The sequence below is a fragment of the Bos grunniens genome, chromosome 22 (assembly GCF_055505025.1).
Source record: "Bos grunniens cultivar Pamir isolate PY7600 chromosome 22, Bosgru_T2T1.0, whole genome shotgun sequence".
Lineage (NCBI taxonomy): Eukaryota > Metazoa > Chordata > Mammalia > Artiodactyla > Bovidae > Bos > Bos grunniens.
The window spans coordinates 33,320,588-33,338,847 of NC_141186.1; the positions used below are offsets into that span (position 1 = coordinate 33,320,588).

At 38.7% G+C, this 18,260-nt stretch overlaps 1 protein-coding gene across 4 annotated transcripts in view; it reads right to left on the minus strand.

Annotated features, from left to right (window-relative positions):
- Window positions 1-18,260, minus strand: part of TAFA1 (TAFA chemokine like family member 1) — a 601,276-nt gene that overhangs the window by 79,560 nt on the left and 503,456 nt on the right. For 2 of the 4 annotated variants that reach the window (XM_086366908.1, XM_086366907.1), the window contains exon 5: window positions 14,989-16,111. The exons of 1 other annotated variant lie outside the window; for it this stretch is intronic. In XM_086366908.1, the coding sequence (XP_086223034.1) occupies window positions 16,094-16,111 (18 nt within the window). In that variant the 3' untranslated portion in view covers window positions 14,989-16,093. Of the gene's footprint in view, window positions 1-14,988; window positions 16,112-16,209; window positions 17,174-18,260 lie in introns of those variants that run through there. One more of the 4 variants, XM_086366906.1, reaches the window with a different exon arrangement.

Below are 18,260 nucleotides of genomic sequence, written 5' to 3' on the forward strand. Positions count from 1 at the left end.
AGAAAAAGTCAAATATCATGCATCACTTATATGTGAAATCTAAAAAAAAGGTACAATTGAATATATATACAAAACAGAAATAAGAGTTACAGATGTAAAAAACTTATGGTTAGCAGGGCATAAGGTGAGGGGAGGGATAAATTGGAAGATTGGGATTGACATACACAAACTGCTGTATGTAAAATAGATAACTAATAAGGATATACTGTATAGCACAGGGAACTCTACTCAGTACTCTGTAGTGACCTATATGGGAAAGGAATCTAAAAAAGAGTGGATACATATATACGTATAACTAGCTGATTCACTTTGCTACTTGCCTGAAACTAATACAACGTTGTAAATCAACCATACTTTAATAAAAATTAAACAAACAAAAATGTCAGCACTGGCTGATATCTTGATTTTGGCCTTATGAGGCTTTAAGCAGAGAGCTCAGCCATGTTGTACCTGTACTTCTAACCCATAGAAGTTGACATAATAAATGTATGCTGCTTTGAGCAAAAAAGACCAAACAACTCAAAAAGAGATAGCTTCAATCATAGGCAATGAATGTGGAGAGATGTTACTAGCATCTGTTGTTATTTTTTTCCTGAAATACCTTTGCCCTCCTACTAATTTGTCACAGCTATTTTTTTTCCAGCCAATTTTTCTTTTAAAGAATCATTAAGAGAAACATTTGATTTCATTTTATTATGTAAACGTTACTTTGCCAGAGAACAAAATCATTGCTTGACTTTACAGCAAATTCCCACTTACTCCCAACCTCATCGAACCATACTGTGGAACATGAACTGTGATGGAGGAAAACAGGTAATGGTTGAAGAGCATCAGACCATTTCAAACACTAGGATTGCAGCTCATCTGCTTGAAACACGGTTAAGATATTATGCTTATTTTATGTCTCTGGTCAGCAGGAAAAAGATCCAGTTTATTGGGTTAGAGCAAAACGCTTGATAGTGTTAAGATACCTATCACGGGGCTTAATCCTCTTCCAGGAAAAACTAGTCATCCTCTCCCTACTTCTGCTCAACTAAAAAGGGTTTGTGAAAATACAATTTGCTCTCTATAAAGTGCTTACTCTGCAACACATTCTCAATCTTCCTCCATCCTAGGGAATGGGCTTTTTGATGAACTTCATGGACGGTGGTTCTCATCAAGAGAAAATATAACAGGCTATAATCCACTGTGTTGGTTCACACCAACTCCATCACTCTGATTAGTTTAAAGCAAATCACATCTATAATCAATTGTCATGGATGGGACTTATTTGAATCTTGACTCAAGACTTTACTGAAAAATTGTAAGACAATCAGAAGAGCACAAATATCGCTGACTTGTTCTTTGATATTAATGACATCATTGTTGATTAGTTTTGATAATCATATTGTGACTTTAAACAAATTATCTTTAAAAAAATTCCTTGTTGTATATAGTCTGACATATTTACAGATGAAATGGTATGATATGCTTCAAAATAATCTAGGGTGGGGGCAGTTGGACAAAACAAGAGGGGCTGTGTACTGGTATTTATCAAAGCTGCCTGGTGGGTAAACAGGTTCATTATATTATTTGATCTTCTTTTGCTTATGCTTGAAACTTTCTGTAATAAAAAAAAATTAAAAAAGGAAAAGAGCCCCAGCATGGAACAAAATGAAGCCAGCAATCCTCAAGTATGTTCAGGGGCTTTGACCTTAGAGTTGGCAGTTTGAAGAGCTCACAGGGCAGGGCAAGGTCTCTAAAGATTCACTTTTTAATCAAATGTTTAATTTAGGTTTACAGCTATCAAATCCAAAACCTATAGGACTCCAAAGCCCCCTCTGTAAAATCCGTATGTCTCACATACACATACCTCTCAGATGTCATTGAAATCTGATAAACGTCTCAGAAATTATAAAACCAACATAATGACCACCATTTTCTTATAAATTAAAAGCATCTCCCCAGTAGGCTTTGAGCCTATCTTGAGTTTCTCTAAGAGTGTTTCTGATCTGACCCAAATCTTTATTCTTTGTTCAAGCTGATTTCTTATTCTTTTTAGAAATCAGCTTTAACAAATTTGAAATGCTGAGTGATCAGTTTGAAAACTAGATTCCAGTTTATTCAATGAGATAATGAACTGTATGCTCAGATTATAATATTTGACCAAAAGAGTTTTTTTATTTCCAGTTGTAGAAGTTGCAGTGCTTATGTTAGGAGGCCAAATGTAACAATTGCTGAAAAATACCAGACATGTCACTAATTATACTATGAACTTGAAAAATCCACTATTGTATTTAGGAAGAGAATGTTTTTTTTTGTTTTTTTTTTTTTAAAGTAAAATGCCTTCTTTTCTCCTCTCTGGGACTAGAGCCAATGTTTAAAGCCAGATAACTATTTCATTAAAATCCCATCCCATGAGTGGCAATGGTTCAAAGAAGACTGTAGAAAGCATTCTCACAGTGATTTCAGTCCATGGCCAGCAGTCTGGGATATTACTTTTGAGAAAGTCTGGGTTGCATCGCCCAGCCCTTCTAACCTACTCTGGGGTGTATTTTATTTTGAAAAAGATTGCAAATAAAAATGAAGTATTTTGAGAATTTTAGACTCTCCTTGAAACTGTTAAAAGATCTCCTTGTGTGTACCAACACGTGATTTGGGAATTACTTAGATCCTGATTTTAAGCCTTCGGCACTTGGTAGGGGCCAATTCATGAAACGAAAACCTGAAAAAATTCTTTGCTGTGTGTGTGTGTGTGTGTGTGTGTGTGTGTGTGTGTGTGTGTTTGACACCAGCAGCCTCTGGTGCTTCAACTCTGCCAACAGCTATTCAGATTCATATTTGAAACCACGGTCTGTGCCTGGAGGGTCTCTTAACTGCTGTTTTAAATGCAAAATCAAGTAAGAATAAAAAATATCTTTGAGGAACAGAAAAACTTCCTAAATAGCTGGGAAGCCTTTTTTTTTAAACCCTCTACCTCAAACCAACATTGAACTACAAAGTTGCTGAGTTCCTTCTTGATGATGAGTTGAGAAACACATCATCATTGAACTGTAAGGGCTGTTGCAAATTCTGAGAAATACCACACATCCTAATAGTATTAATTTAGGAAAAACAAACAAACAAACAGAATCCTGCAATTTATTTAATGGATCACTGGGCGAGAGTATATTCTGCATGGCTGTTTTACAAATCACATGCAATGGGAAGGAGACGCAGGTGAAATCACCAACAAATACAGCTTCAGTAGTCCTTGAAGTAGTCTCTAAGTGATGGTGGGTGTGTGCAGAGTCACTTCAGTCATGTCCGATTCTTTGTTACCCTATGAACTATAGCCCGCCAGGCTCCTCTATCCACGGGGTTCTTTGGGCAAGAATACTGGAGTGGGTTGCCATACCCTCCTCCAGGGGATCTTCCCAACCCAGGGATCGAACCTGGGTGTCTTACATCTCCTGCCTTGGCAGGCGGGTTCTTTACCACTAGGGCCACCTGGGAAGCCCTAAGTAATGGTAAGTGGTGACTAACTGTCAGTTTGGAAATCGAGAAAGTCATGGTGCAAAATATTTATATGGTTCGATTATTTTTGCATTTGATTATTTTTGGTTTGATTATTGTTACAACTGCAGCTCTCAACAAGGGCAGTATCTTATCCTCAAGGATCACGTGCGCATGTGTGCAGTGATTTCTTGGCTGTTACAGTGGTTGTGGGCTGCTATTACTGTGTGGTGGGCAAGGAGGAGAAAGGATGTACGCCCTGAAGTGCATGAAATACTCCTGCTCAAGGGAGAATTACTGTCCTATTGACTTAATAATGTCACACTGAAGATTAATGTACGTAAGAAAATCCATTTATGATGTTTTGAGCCCAGAACTGAGCTCAGATACAAAAAATAATATCTTTGTATTTTTTTCCCTTAAAAAAATTGAGGCATAATTAGCATTTCATACAATTCACCACTTTAAAACTGTTTACATGTCAATGGTTTTTAGTTGTGCAACCATCACCAATATCTAATTTCAGACTGTTTTCATCTGCCTCAAACAACCAGTTAGCAGTCACTTTCCCATTCCCCCTTCTATCCCCTGGAAATGAATCTACTTCTGTAAGCAGCTCCTTGGTCCCTTTTTCTGTTTGCTCATCCTTGTTTTGCTTAGACCTTAAACATAAAGATGAGTTCATTAGGCAACATTTAACTCTGCTCCCGATTTCTGCTTTTCTAAATAAATACCTGATTTGTTGATTCCCTGCCTGGATTAAAAGGAATAAGAATGAAGAATTAAGTAGTTAAAGAATGACTGACTCTCTACCCCTAGGTTCCCCTTAGTAAATCTGCAGGTAGACTCTTCGGGCACAGGTGGACGGCAAGAGAACATGCAATTACAGGTGGACCATGTGAGCAAGACAGCATCCAAGTAAGACTGGGGTAAGTCAACAGGCCTGCGTGCAATGGAAAAATGATGAAGACTCTGACTTCCTGCTTAATAATTAACTGTTTCCCCCTTTTCCCTTTAAAAATCGTCACTAGGGTTGGGCAGTATCTTCAGAGTTGCTGGATTTTTCTGAACATAGCATGTTTCTTCTCTACTGAAGCTTGCTTCTCAATTTACTGTCTGTTGAGTGGTGAGCAGCCAAATATGTGTTCAGTTACACTTTTTGTGTCTATGTGCATGCTCTGTTGTGTCCGGCTCTTTGTGACCACCAGAGCTCCTCTGTCCATGTAATTTTCCAGGCAAGAATACTGTCAATGTATGGCAAAACCACTACAATATTGTAAAGTAATTAGCCTCCAATTAAAATAAATAAATTAATAAAAAGAAAAGACCCTGATGCTGGGAAAGACTCAAGGCGGGAAAAGAAGGGGACAACAGAGGATGAGATGGCTGGATGGCATCACTGACTCCATGGACATAAGTTTGAGTAAACTCTGGGAGTTGGTGATGGACACAGAGGCCTGGCATGCTGCAATCCATGGGGTCACAAAGAGTCAGACATGACTGAGTGACTGAACTGAACTGATGTGGAATCTAGAAAAATGGCACAGACGAATCTATTTGCAAAGCAGAAACAGAGACACAGACATACAGAACAAATATATGGACATCAAGGGATAAGGAGGGGATAAACTGGGAGATTGGGACTGACATATATACACTACTGTGTTTAAGGTAGGTAAGGTAGGTAACTAATGAGAACCTGCTGCATAGCACAGGGGGAAGAAATAAGGCATAATGTGTAGGACATATATTAAGCTAACCTTAAAAATTCATTCTGGTCCCATCACTTCATGGGAAATACATGGGGAAACAGTGGAAACAGTGTCAGACTTTATTTGGGGGGACTCCAAAATCATGGCAGATGGTGACTGCAGCCATGAAATTAAAAGATGCTTACTCCTTGGAAGGAAAGCTATGGCCAACCTAGATAGCATATTCAAAAGTAGAGATGTTACTTTGCCAACAAAGGTCCATCTAGTCAAGTCTGTGGTTTTTCCAGTAGTCATGTATGAATGTGAGAGTTGGACTGTGAAGAAAGCTGAGAGCCAAAGAATTGATGCTTTTGAACTGTGGTGTTGGAGAAGACTCTTGAGAGTCCCTTGGACTGCAAGGAGATCTAACCAGTCCATTCTGAAGGAGATCAGCCCTGGGATTTCCTTGGAAGGAATGATGCTAAAGCTGAAACTCCAGTACTTTGGCTACCTCATGTGAAGAGTTGACTCATTGGAAAAGACTCTGATGCTGGGAGGGATTGGGCAGGAGGAGAAGGGGACGACAGAGGATGAGATGGCTGGATGGCATCACTGACTCGATGCACGTGAGTCTGAGTGAACTCTGGGAGTTGGTGATGGACAGGGAGGCCTGGCATGCTGCGATTCATGGGGTCGCAAAGAGTCGGACACGACTGAGTGACTGAACTGAACTGAACTGAAAAATTCATTCCAGTATATAGTAGATGCTGACAAATACTGTTTGATTTCACTTATACTAGGTACCTAGAGTAGTCAAATTCATAGGGTCAGAAAGTACATTGGTAGATGCCAGGGGCAGGGGATGGAAGGTGAAGAGGGGAAATGGGGAGTTAGTGTTTAATGGTACAGAGTTTCAGTTTAGGAAAGTGAAAAATTCAGGAGATAGATGATGCTGAGATTTGTTCAACAATGTGTCTGTACTTAATGCCACCGAACTGTATAGCTAAATATGTTTAAAATAGTATGTTCTATATTATGTGACTTTTATCACAATAAAAATTTAAAAAAATAATTAGATGAAATCCATGATCTGATAAACCACTAAAAAGGTAGAGAGACATATCTGGCTGAAATGTTCAAGGACTTGCTCAGTTTTACATTTTTAAACCAATTCCTGCCTTCGACCATTGTGTTTCTCACTGGTTTGGTTTGGGTCTGCTTCCTTGTTCTCAGACGTCTAACTGATTCATCTTTGCAGTTGTTTCTACCTGACTTAATAGCCTTGAAGTCTTTTGGCCAGTCTCTAACGAGGACTGCTGACTTATGGCAAAATCATCACCCCATTATGGTTCTCACTGACTGATCAGTGATTACGCTGGCTTGCTCCAGGTGTGGCTGGAGCCTGAAGAAACAGATGCTACAGAAGTTGGGAAGGAAGAGCTTTTTCTTTACCCGCAAGCAAGGCTTCTGGGGCTGTTAAGGAACATCTGTATGTCTAAATCAAGCAATCTCGATCTAAGCAGTCAGAGCTGCTCTTCAGAACCTAAGAATTTGTTATGTTGTAAGTATCCGACTTTAAAGAGTATCTTGAATTCTATTTTCACTCTCAGTTCAGTTCAGTTGCTCATTTATGTCCGACTCTTTGCGACCCCATGGACTTCCCTGTCCATCACCAACTCCCAGAGCTTGCTCAAACTCATGTCTGTCCAGTTGGTGATGTCATCCAACCATCTCTTCCTCTGTCGTCCCCTTCTCCTCTACCAATCATCACTCTACCAATAAGAAATTAGGCTCAGATAATCACAAATTCTGAGAAGTACAAGATTCCTTAGGCGTGAATCCTTCTGTTATTGTTCAGTCGCTAAGTCATATCTGTCTCTTTGTGACACCATGGACTGCAGCACACCAGGCTTTCCTGTCCTTCACCATCTCCCAGAGTTTGCTCAGATTCAGCACCCCTAAGAGTTCTCCTCGTCTATGCTTGAATACCATTCATAGCAACAAAGCCATTACCTACTAAACAAAGTCAATCAGGTAAGTTGTTCTTAAACTGGTAAATGTTTAGTTATAAATTGCACATACTCTTTAGAAACGAGTGAACCCCTCCTTCTAAATGAGACCTTTGAATATTTAAATACAGCTTCTCATTCTTGACCCACTTTTCTTTTTCCAAGAATCTAAGCATCAACCTCCTTCAGCTGTTTCTGATGATCATAAGTACTTTCCTCTGTCTACTTGCTTGAACTTGATTGAAACATGCCAGGTAGTCGATGACCAGTTTGACTGTGGATCATCTGCAAAACTGGTCTGTATAGCATGTCAGTTCTGTCTTTCACACAGTTGATAATAAAACAATGCACAGGACACAGCTAGGACAGTACTCAGGATTCTATTACTAGAAATCTTTCTCTAGGATACAATTATTCTGGAAATTAGAAACACTTGAATGCCACGCTTCATTATGGTTATGAGCTCACACAGTTTTTACTCTCATCTAGCCTTCTCCAGAATATACCAGGGAGCAGCAAAATGTAAAAAGCCAAATAGTAAATACTTTGGAGTTTCTGAGCATAATATCTCTGTTGTAGTCATTCAATTGATATAATATTGCAAAAGCAGCTATGGCCATTATTCAAACTAGTAGCTGTATTACAATAAAACTTTATTTGCAAAAACAAGCAGCATTCCAGACTTAGTTTAAGGATCACAGTTCACCAATCCTTAGCTTAGACTCATATCTTTTTAATATCTAGACATAATATGTCAATCATTTAAAAAAATAATTTAGATTAATTAAAGAAAACAGTGAGGTCAATGAAAAACTTGACTGGCATGATTTTTTTTTCTCAGTGAACCCACGCTGGCTCCTGGTAATCACTGTTTCCCTAATTATCCCCCCCAGATTTCTTAAATGATCTACATAGCATCTTGCCCTGGGTTGACCTCAGGATCTCTGACCTGTAGATTTCAGAATCTACTTCCTTTCCCAAACAATTTAAACTGTGCTTAACCCATACTAGACATCTAGTAGCCCTCCTAGAGGTACATATTTCCGCAGCACTGGCATGGTAATATTTGGACAGGTTTTTTTTGTTTGTTTGTTTTTTGAACTAGGAATGTCACTTCCCTTACACAGTGGTATGCTGAAGCTGGCTCTCACAGGCTTGTGAGGGCCAACCAAGTGTATCTCTTCCCAACCTGTCACTGGTAGCTTGGGATCAACAAAAATATGTACAAATTAGAGCTTCCCTCCTTCTGCCATCACTGCACCCTGGGTACTTGAATCCTTGAGGAGGACTAGATGTTCTCTTCCAAATTTCTTCCCCTATCTTGAGTTATTTTTCTCTTAATAATATCCCTTCCAGACATTTTAGCCAGCAGGTAACTTTTATCAACATAGAAAAACCAGAAACAACATAGCTGCTTGAAAGTCCTGGATTCTGCATCACCTGTAGACCACTGGCCTCACCCAGTCGCTGTGTCCTTTTCATATAGCTACAAAAAGGTTTTGACATTGACCTTACCGTGTCTGGAAGTCAGTCTAAGTCATAAGTCAATGTAACTCTATCATATTCTTAGAGGTCTCTGTCACTGTCATATACAGTCTTCACTCTTTATTTGCCTTGCAAAATCTTATGCCTATGGCCTTTAAAATTTCAAATTGGTACTTTAACTAGTTCACCATTTCCCCTACAATTACAATGTGTGGTTGCCTGCACAGAATGCCATTTCTGAGAACCACTGCAAGAAGTTTAAGTCATTTCCTGGGTTATAACTAGAGATCAGGGTTCGTCTAACCCAGTGCATTTTCTAGGATGCCATCCACGTTTTACCACGTGGTTTTTAGAAAATACTAGTATTGGAGACAAACTTGGAATTTCCTTATTATTAATTCAATTTGAATCTTGTTCATTGGCAATGAGGGTAGCTAGCTGGGAACAAGGTGAATCAGAAGGGACTAAAGTTTTCTCTGAGTTACCTCTAAGAGATACAGCATAACCTTACTCTTGTTTTATCACGATGGCCTTGGATAACTGAGTCTATAAAATGGCAATTGACTGATGTAGCTGAGACCTGAATCTAAGCTATCAGCTCCTCCATGAAGGGAAAAGAATGATTCACTGCTCTGTCCTCAGGCTCTGACAAGGAAATGCTCCACATATGTTTACTAAATACTACAAAAACCTCCTTACTGATCTCCTCAGCTCTAGTTGGTGCCCTTCCCGTTTTTCTCCATTTTGGAAATAGAGTGGTCATCTTAAAATATTGCCTTTGGTGGGTCTTTCCATAGGAAGACCTTGAGACAAAGATTTCAATGCAAGGAATGTATTTGAGAGGTAAATCCAGGCAGCACTGAAAATGAAGTAAGGAAGTGAAAAGAAGTCAATAAAATTGTTATGAGCATGCCATGGCTTTGGGCAACTGGGGCTCAGTGTTAGTACTTCTGAAAGACAAAACAGAACTATGCTGTCCAGTAAGGTAGCCGCCTAGCCACATGTGATTGTCTAGTAAGTTAATAAAATTAAATAAATGTAAAAACCTCTTATGTCACAGTTGACACATTTAAAGTGCTCAATAGCCATACGGAGCAAGTGGCTACCGTATTGGACAACTCAGATACAGAACATTTTCACACTACAGAAAGTTCTACTAGACATCACGAAAGGTCAGACCCGTGCACTAATGAGGGTTATGTGTGAATTTGTATGAATATTTTGCCTGAATGACAAGAGGGTAAGATGCGGGGGAGGCGGGGAGTAGGCTGGTGATGACATTGTGCATAGTTGTTGAACATTGTCCTACGAACCAGACAACTCTGGCCATGAACTCTGGCCAACTCAAGTCTTAACGGCAGTGATCAAGTGTAGATAATATTGGCATTTTCCAGTGGTTTAAAAACATTAGCAATAGTAGTGGCAGATGGGGAATTCTACAAAGTTGAACAGAGATCTGTCTAGTAACCTGAGAACAACAAGAGTTTGCCTACTGCTTTCCATGTATAACACATTTCCATTTTCTCTAGTTTCCTAGTCTTCCCATAACCTTTAAACTTTGTACAATGATCTGCATTTTACAGACAGGAAAACTCAAGAGGAAGAGGTTACAAATTTTCTAGGTTATAAGTGGAGGGCGAGGACCCAAATCTTCAAGGGAGATTGGAAGTTCTTTTGGCTTCCAATCCTAGAACTTTTTTTTTTTTTTTTTTTAATACATACAGTGCTTTTTAAGTCTGGAATGTAAAAGGGAGAAGAGGAAATATGACAGTGGTGAGCTGAATGAAAGGGGTGATGGGGTGAGAGGCCTTGAGAGCTTCTCCATCTGGCCTTCTAGAGGAGGATCCAGATCACGGGACAAAGAACTTAAGAATTCACACATGTGAGTGTGGGAGGGTGTGTGCAGGATGAGAAAGCAGAGGAAGGAGGCCGTTTCCACTGGGCAGGTAGTACCTAGCATTTTTCCCTTAAACTAAATGTTCAAGCCTCTCAGGTGTTTTAGCAGCTGCTTGTGGGAGATTCTGACCTGACACTGCTTCTTTCTAGCCCCTAAAATTGGCTCCCACAGTGGTTTGGTGACCCCAATGGTGGAATCTATGGAGGTTTAATCCATTTACTCTATTCTGGCACAGGGGCTGACCTCTTTTTGCAACCCTGGCATGCCCCTATTTGAGTATAACTGATATCCATTGCTGTGCACATAGGGTTCCCAGTGGCAAAAGCAGGAGAGGTTGCAGGTTCCATGCAATGGACTGCAGACAAGCTCTAACGCCACTGCATTTTTTTCCACCACCAGAGGAAGTACACAAGAATGCAGATCCTGAGAAGAATGCCATTGTAGGCCAGATTTGCAAACCAATGTCTCATAGACAAAATAGAATCTTCGGTCATATCTTTTAATAAAAGTTCAGTAAGTTATAAATATGCACAATTTGGAGATTTCATATAAACCTTGGAATTTCTGGATTTTCTTATAAAACACCCCCAAAACAGAAGAACTGGGCCATATTAGCGCACCAATGCTAAGCGGGAGTAACAGGCTGGGACCAAATACTGCCTGCCGGAACCTGCCAGCTACATCGCAACCCTAATCATGTGTGCTTTGGCAGTGACATGTGACTTTGGTTAGCTGACAAGGGTTACTTGCCTAGCTCCTGTTGGCATACATATCTTATAGGCCCTGGTTGGGAACTACTTGTGAAATAATTATACTTTTCTTACTTATAAAACAGTAATTGACTCACAGATGTAGAAAACAAACTTATGGTTACCAAGTAGGAAAGGAGGGGTAGGGATAGATAAATTGGGAGATTGGAACTGACGTATTCACACTACTATATACAAAATAGATAAGCCATAAGGATCTACTGTATAACACAGAGAACTCTATTCAACACTCTGTAGTGACCTATATGGGAAAAGAATCTAAAAAAGAGTGGAGATATGAGTGTGGGTGTGTGTGCACGTGCAGCAGATGATTCTCTTTGCTGTACAGCAGAAACTAACAATATTATTAATAAACTATATTGCAATAATAATTAATTAAAAATGTATTTACAGATCATATTAATAAGCCACTTCTAACCCCTCTGTAAACAATGGCCACATATCCATGTTGTTGAGAACCATTGTCATAAGGAAAGTCTGGCCTCAGGTTTTTCCTCATGGCATGAGTGGAGTCTAATCCAGGGTTAGAGTCTCTCTAAGGAGGTGGGAAGTAGAGCTGGGCTTTAAATATAGTCAGTTGTGTTTGGGGTCCTGGCTTTCATGTTTGGTAATTGGTTATTATTATTTTTTTAAATAATGTAGCTAGCTACCAAAATCAATATATGAGAGCCGAACATTTTCTTTTTGAAAATGAAACAAACTACCTAAGGAAATAAATAAATGAGAGCCCCTGTTGACCAAAGATGTCAGCATAATGTAACTTCTACTGTGAGGCTCCTGAGATCTTTTATAAGGAAAAAATATCCTGAACTATCCAACCTAAAATCTTAAAATCTTTATTAGCAGGAGATTTGTGTGTGTTGGTGCAATTAGTAGCTTCTTCTTAAATCTACTTTGAAGGGTGAATATGATTTTATCACTTTTGTATAATGTCCACGGGCACTACAAAATCATATTCTATCACTGCTGCATGAGCTCCGATTCTCTACATTCCATAGAAAGCCTTTTACGTTGCTTTCTTATGTTTATAAACTAGGTGGAAGTGACTTGAGCCCTAGAATTTGCTAGACACCAAATCTTTTATTTGGAAGGCAGACAGAGAGTGAAAAGAGACATGATACACTTTGTCAAGCAAAACCAAATAGATTTTGAAATGGGACTGTCAAGCTTAATTAAAACAGAAACTCATTCATGACACGATATTTGACCTTCTAAGGAGAAGTGCATATCCCATGCAGGTGAGGAATGTGTGAATTGTCTCATATAAACAGTTTTTATACCCTTCATAACTTATTTTAGCAGTGACAGTGCGAGGTGGCACAATATACTGCACTATAAAATCACTATATTGCTTGGTGAAACTTACATTGGATTTGATCAGAAAAAGATATGAACTGTGTGTTGGTGAAAACATTCTTCATTGTTCTATAATGGGAAAAGAAGTAGTTAAACATCTCAGTGTGCTTGCCAAGTCCATTTATGGTAAATGCAATTACACACACAAAAAAGTCAGCAAATAAGCTTTACCTTCCTTGAAAATCTTTGTCTTATGAACTGAGTCATATTTCCCTTTTACCATGAGAAAGGATTTGGAAGAAACCCTTGGCATTTGCTCTAATTACGTTGTAATATTATTCATCATTCTTGATTCGAAAGCTCAATATCAGTATTAGTCACACCACACTGAGCTCTTTATTAACCAGAAATACGTGATATACTTTTTAAAACCATATACATTCAGATTCAATAGGCAGATGGTAGTTACTGAAAATTCCCCAAACTGCTGCAAGTTAAATTTAAACACAAGTTGATGGTTCACACATTTTGGTAAGGGACTTGGATAAATGGAAACTGAATTTGATGACATTTACAAATATTTTCACTGTTTTCTTGGATGATTGCTTGATTCTGATGTGGTCTTTTCTTTCCCCCTCCCCCCCTTCTCTTTTCTTCCAACTCTTTCCCAGGGAATTTACCGCATTAAATGAACAACAGATGAACTAACAACAGACATGGACCTCTAGACTGGATCTTTCATTGACTTACAGGCTCCAGTTACAGAATGGAAAAAGCTGTGAACCCCACATGCTGAGAATCATGAGTACGGTCCACATGTGTGAGGCCACAGAAAACAAAAAATTTGCTTCTCATTGGATTTTTTATTCAGGACAAACACTCTTCAAAGCATATTCCAGAAAATACTAATCTTATAGAAAAGGCCACATGGTCAGATATTTTGAGCAGTAATAAGGCTTGCTGCTGCTGCTACTGCTGCTAAGTCGCTTCAGTCGTGTCCGACTCTGTGCGACCACATAGACGGCAGCCCACCAGGCTCCGCCATCTCTGGGATTCTCCAGGCAAGAATACTGGAGTGGGTTGCCATTTCCTTCTCCAATAAGGCTTGCAGAGTTTTTTAATGGAAATAGTCTCATTTTGGTTCATCTTATTTAAGAATGTTAGAAGATTGTATGTAAAAATCCAGACTTCTGGTTCTCTAGAAAAACTGAGGACATGACAATACAGTATATCTATCCGCACACAGAAATAATTTCTTGCAGCTTCTATTAGTCAGCAAACGAGTGCTCCATTAGTCAAGGACCACTCAACATGTTTGGATTCTGGAAGCCTTTTACTTTACTCCCCCTGTTTTAGTCTTTCTTGAGGACACACAGTATCTTTTGATGTATTAAAGGCTCTGAGAATCCCTTCGACTACTTCTACTTTATTTTGTTGGAAAAAATTTCCCTAATATATTTGATTACAGAAATCTATTGCTCCACATTTTGGGATGTACTGTTCTAGATAAATCTTGGGATTTATGACTTCAGTTTTCACCTCTGAAATTTATAGATGAAATCAATTTGTAACGTATTACATGGTACATGGATATGGACCACAAAATTCAAGCAATTCTGAATTGTTGGTATGAATTTTATGCTACCTCCTAGAAAATATTTGTTAAAGTGTTTAGGAAGCTCAGATTTTGCAATAAGGTTTCCATTTCCATTTTTGGATGCTTCTATAGACATTCAAAATGCAGAACAAATCCACCTAGAGTATTTATATATTCAATCAGATTTCAAGGTATATTAGAAAAGATGAAGAAGCCTCTGGATTTTACCCAAAGGTTAACTGAAAAATCCACTCTAAGAGACTCACTGTGCCGCTGATCTAGTAACAGGCCCTAATAACACATATTCTGGAGAAAAGATTTTGGAGGGAAAAAACACACTTGCAGTGTGATATGATAAGTAACAGGAATGTACAGTAATATTACGCTCTACCAGAGTGCTAACATAATATCTATTTAAACAAGAATTTAAGTAGATAGTCTTTCTTAAAAGTGTCAGCTAAGTAACTCTAAAAAAAGAAGATGGACACAAATTGATCTTTGGGGGGCTGAGCCCTGTATGTATCATCCAGGTGACCACTATGGAAGCCCAATAATAGGATTTGACATTTCATCTTGCTGGCTGAGAACACTGAACTTCTAGTAATGAATTTCTAGTTTTCAAATATTAGAGTTGGAAATATTGGTTATGATAGCAGCAATGACCTTGTGCAAATAATTCTTGTGGACTATGTGTCGCTACATGAATGTTCTCTGGATTTGGCTAATGCTGATCGAGGGAAAATAAACGGCAAATGAAGAGGACACAGTGATTTAGAAAGAAGTTATTTAGCAATTTAATAGGGCTGTCCAACATTTGGTCACACAGATCATTCTGAAACCTAACTGCTTTAACAGTCTTTCCATCTCATCAGAAGAGATCTCTGAATACTCTTGGAAAAATCAAATCAAATGTAGAAAGAGGTGCCATGATAAGACTCAATGCTACAGCACTATGTTATTAATTATGTCAGACTTTGGATTTAATCAGAGGACATTTCTGCAGTTTAAGATAGCTATACAAAGCCTTAAGACACTGTATTTACAGAACTTAATACAGGGATCCATATTTGACCATCACTCTGCCAGAGTCTTAACAGCATGGTGGAGTGGCTCCCTCAAGAATCCTCATTTTTCTTATCTGTGGAAAAGCTAGTAGTTCTAAAAATATTTTCCTGGAAGAGGTTAGAACGGTTATATCAATTGAATATAAAGTATGGTTGTGTAAGCCAAGCTTGCATGCTAATATTGCACAGGATAGAAAACAATAAATCAGGATGATGAGCTTCCTCGGGCCATCTGGTAGAAACAGAAGGAAGCTCTTGACTCAGTGTTGTTTTGATGCCTCAGATTCCAGGAGTCCACCTGTAGCTGGCCTTCCAGTGTCAGTGCCATGCCCACCTCTCCAAAGGGCACATGTTTTCCTTGCCAATAGCAAAAGAAATGACAAGAAAACAAAACAAAACATCCAAAACTCAAAGAGGTACACCAGCCGTCTCAAACTGTGGTACAGTTCAATTCTTGAAGAGAATATATAATATTTCAAAATATTATGTATATACATGTATTTCAAGTGGTACAAAGTAACTATAGATCCAAATGAGAAGATAGTTGATCGTTCTTCGTAATCCCAAAAAATTTGCATTGAGAAAACCCATTTTTTTTCCTTAACCCACTCTCCATGGTACCGCCAAAACTTCGGGTCTTCTCACTCTAGGATACTCGGTGATACACAGTAAAATCACTGTGCTTATCTGGTAATCAGTCAAAGTGCAAATAAGAAATCCATTTGGCTTCTAATGTATAAGATGTTTTAACTTTTTAAAACGTATTTTCGCAGAGTTGGTTTTCCTTTATTACTATAACAGATGCTTCCGTTAGGTTCTTGGGTGAATCTGAAAGCAAAGAGAGAAAGAAAGAAAATTCAGGAAGAAAAGAAGGAAAAGAAGGCACAAAGAAAGATGATTAGGAGGAAAATTAAGGACACCAGGAATTTTTAGGATGTTGCTTCTTTCAGGTGCACTGAAATAAAAAATGTTCAAGTCTAGAGCAGCAGTTTTCAAACGATGATCAAAGCACATGCACAGGCCATCATATTTAATCAATTCATTACTTTTTGCCACAAGTGAGGACACAGACTCTTGGAGCAATGGTTAAGCAAGACTGCGGTCATAGGCATGCAACCTACGTAACTGTGGGGAGCCCCGTGCCGAAAAGGATTTCACACTTGGTTTAATGACCTACAACTGCCATCTTGAAATTCTTAGTAATTTTTAAAAAGGGGTTTTGTGTTTTCATTTTGCACTGAACTCTTTCTGTAAATTATGTAGTTATTCCTATGTCTGTCTGATGAGAATTTCATGAGAAGGAAATTCATTAGCCTCGTCATGTTGGTCACTCGTAAGATGCAGAGGGGTGGCATTAGGTGAAGTCATTGCCAAGGTTGGATCACATTTGTTGAGGAATTTAAGAGACCTTTGCAAGGTGAGAAACTGTTCCACTCAAACAATGATATCGTTTTCAAGGGCAATCAATGGTATACTTCTATAACCACTGATGTCATTCAATCCATTCAAATAATGGTCCCAAAGACTCATATTCCGAAGGATGCATGCATGAAGAATCACCGGTTTAGAGCATGATGATGGTTCTAATAAAGTTGAAGGTTCTATTTTAGAGTTCTAGGACTTAAAACAGTTTTCTTCATCATCTCTTAATTCTTTATAGCTTTAGAAACTGAGTATTCTGAGTCCAGGAGTGAAGTCCATTTAAAGCTTTCAGGGTTAGGTAGGAATGATAATACATGCTTGCATTCAAAAGTTGGTTGGGTCAGGGGCAGAATGTATAAGAAAACTTCACACATTTATTTTTTTACTCTTTCCATACAAATAACAGATACTTTAAAACTTTGTTTCTTATAGTCCAGTGGTGTTTATGACATTTGTTTTCACTGTCTTCTTTTCCACCAAAAGGAAGGAGAAAGAGATGTTTCTGAAACTGATCTGGAATTGCCTTTTAAAAAAAAATCTGTAATGACCCTCCCTCTCTCCCCATCCCACCCAACTTTCGGCTCTATTCTTCATGGAAGACCAGGGGCCATGTCATGACCATTATCACATTCCCAAGACTTTAACTTTAGATAATAGAGGTTTAATACTATTTATTAGTTAAAGAAATGAACGAGCACACTTGGATCATTTGTGGCAATTTTGATAGTATATTTTATTCTTTAAGAAGATAGCTTACTCTTCCTTCCTGCGATCTCTGAATACCACTCCCACTCCAGCCTCCCCTCTTTACCCATCATTTCTCTCTCTCTCTCAGACATTTCTTGCAAAACGAATGGACTAGAGATCAAGACTGTCAAGACTCTCAGAATCTTTCACGCCTGGTGGAATTTTGAGTGAAGAAGCTGGAATATGTCAAAGCTGGTATTTTACTCCTCAGTAATATTAAAAAAAAAACATTGGGGTGATTAGAATGGGTGGAGATATGCAAAGCCATTAGGAGGATAAGGCCAGGAGGCTGTGGACAAATGACTCTGGTGAATTGCACTGGGTGAGTCACAGGGCATGCCACATCTGAAAAGATGGCTATTGTGGTTAGGTGTGTAATCTGAGGGGTTAGGTTGCAATCTGAGGTCTGTAATTTACTCTTAGGGAATGAGACTTTACAGTGTACACTAACTGTTGATCTCCTCACTAATGTGAAAGACATTAACATACTTGGATGAAGGAAATCCAAAAAACTGCTTGATATTTCCCCAGATATAAAACCAGATTACGTTCTGGTATTTTAATCTACTAATTTTCCTTCCCAAGTGATTTTGCATTTGTCCTCATTTTATTCCCTTCCTCCTCCTGTCCCCAAACAATCATTGTTCACTTTCTACACATAAATTATTACAGCATTGTCAGACAACTTATTTCCTCAAAAGGGGAAGTCTAGCTTTCGGAATGAAGTCATTCTTCCTGAGTGCAAAAGGGAGTAGATTCATTCCTGAAAACATGGATGATAGCCTCTTCACCTGTCACACTTATGCTT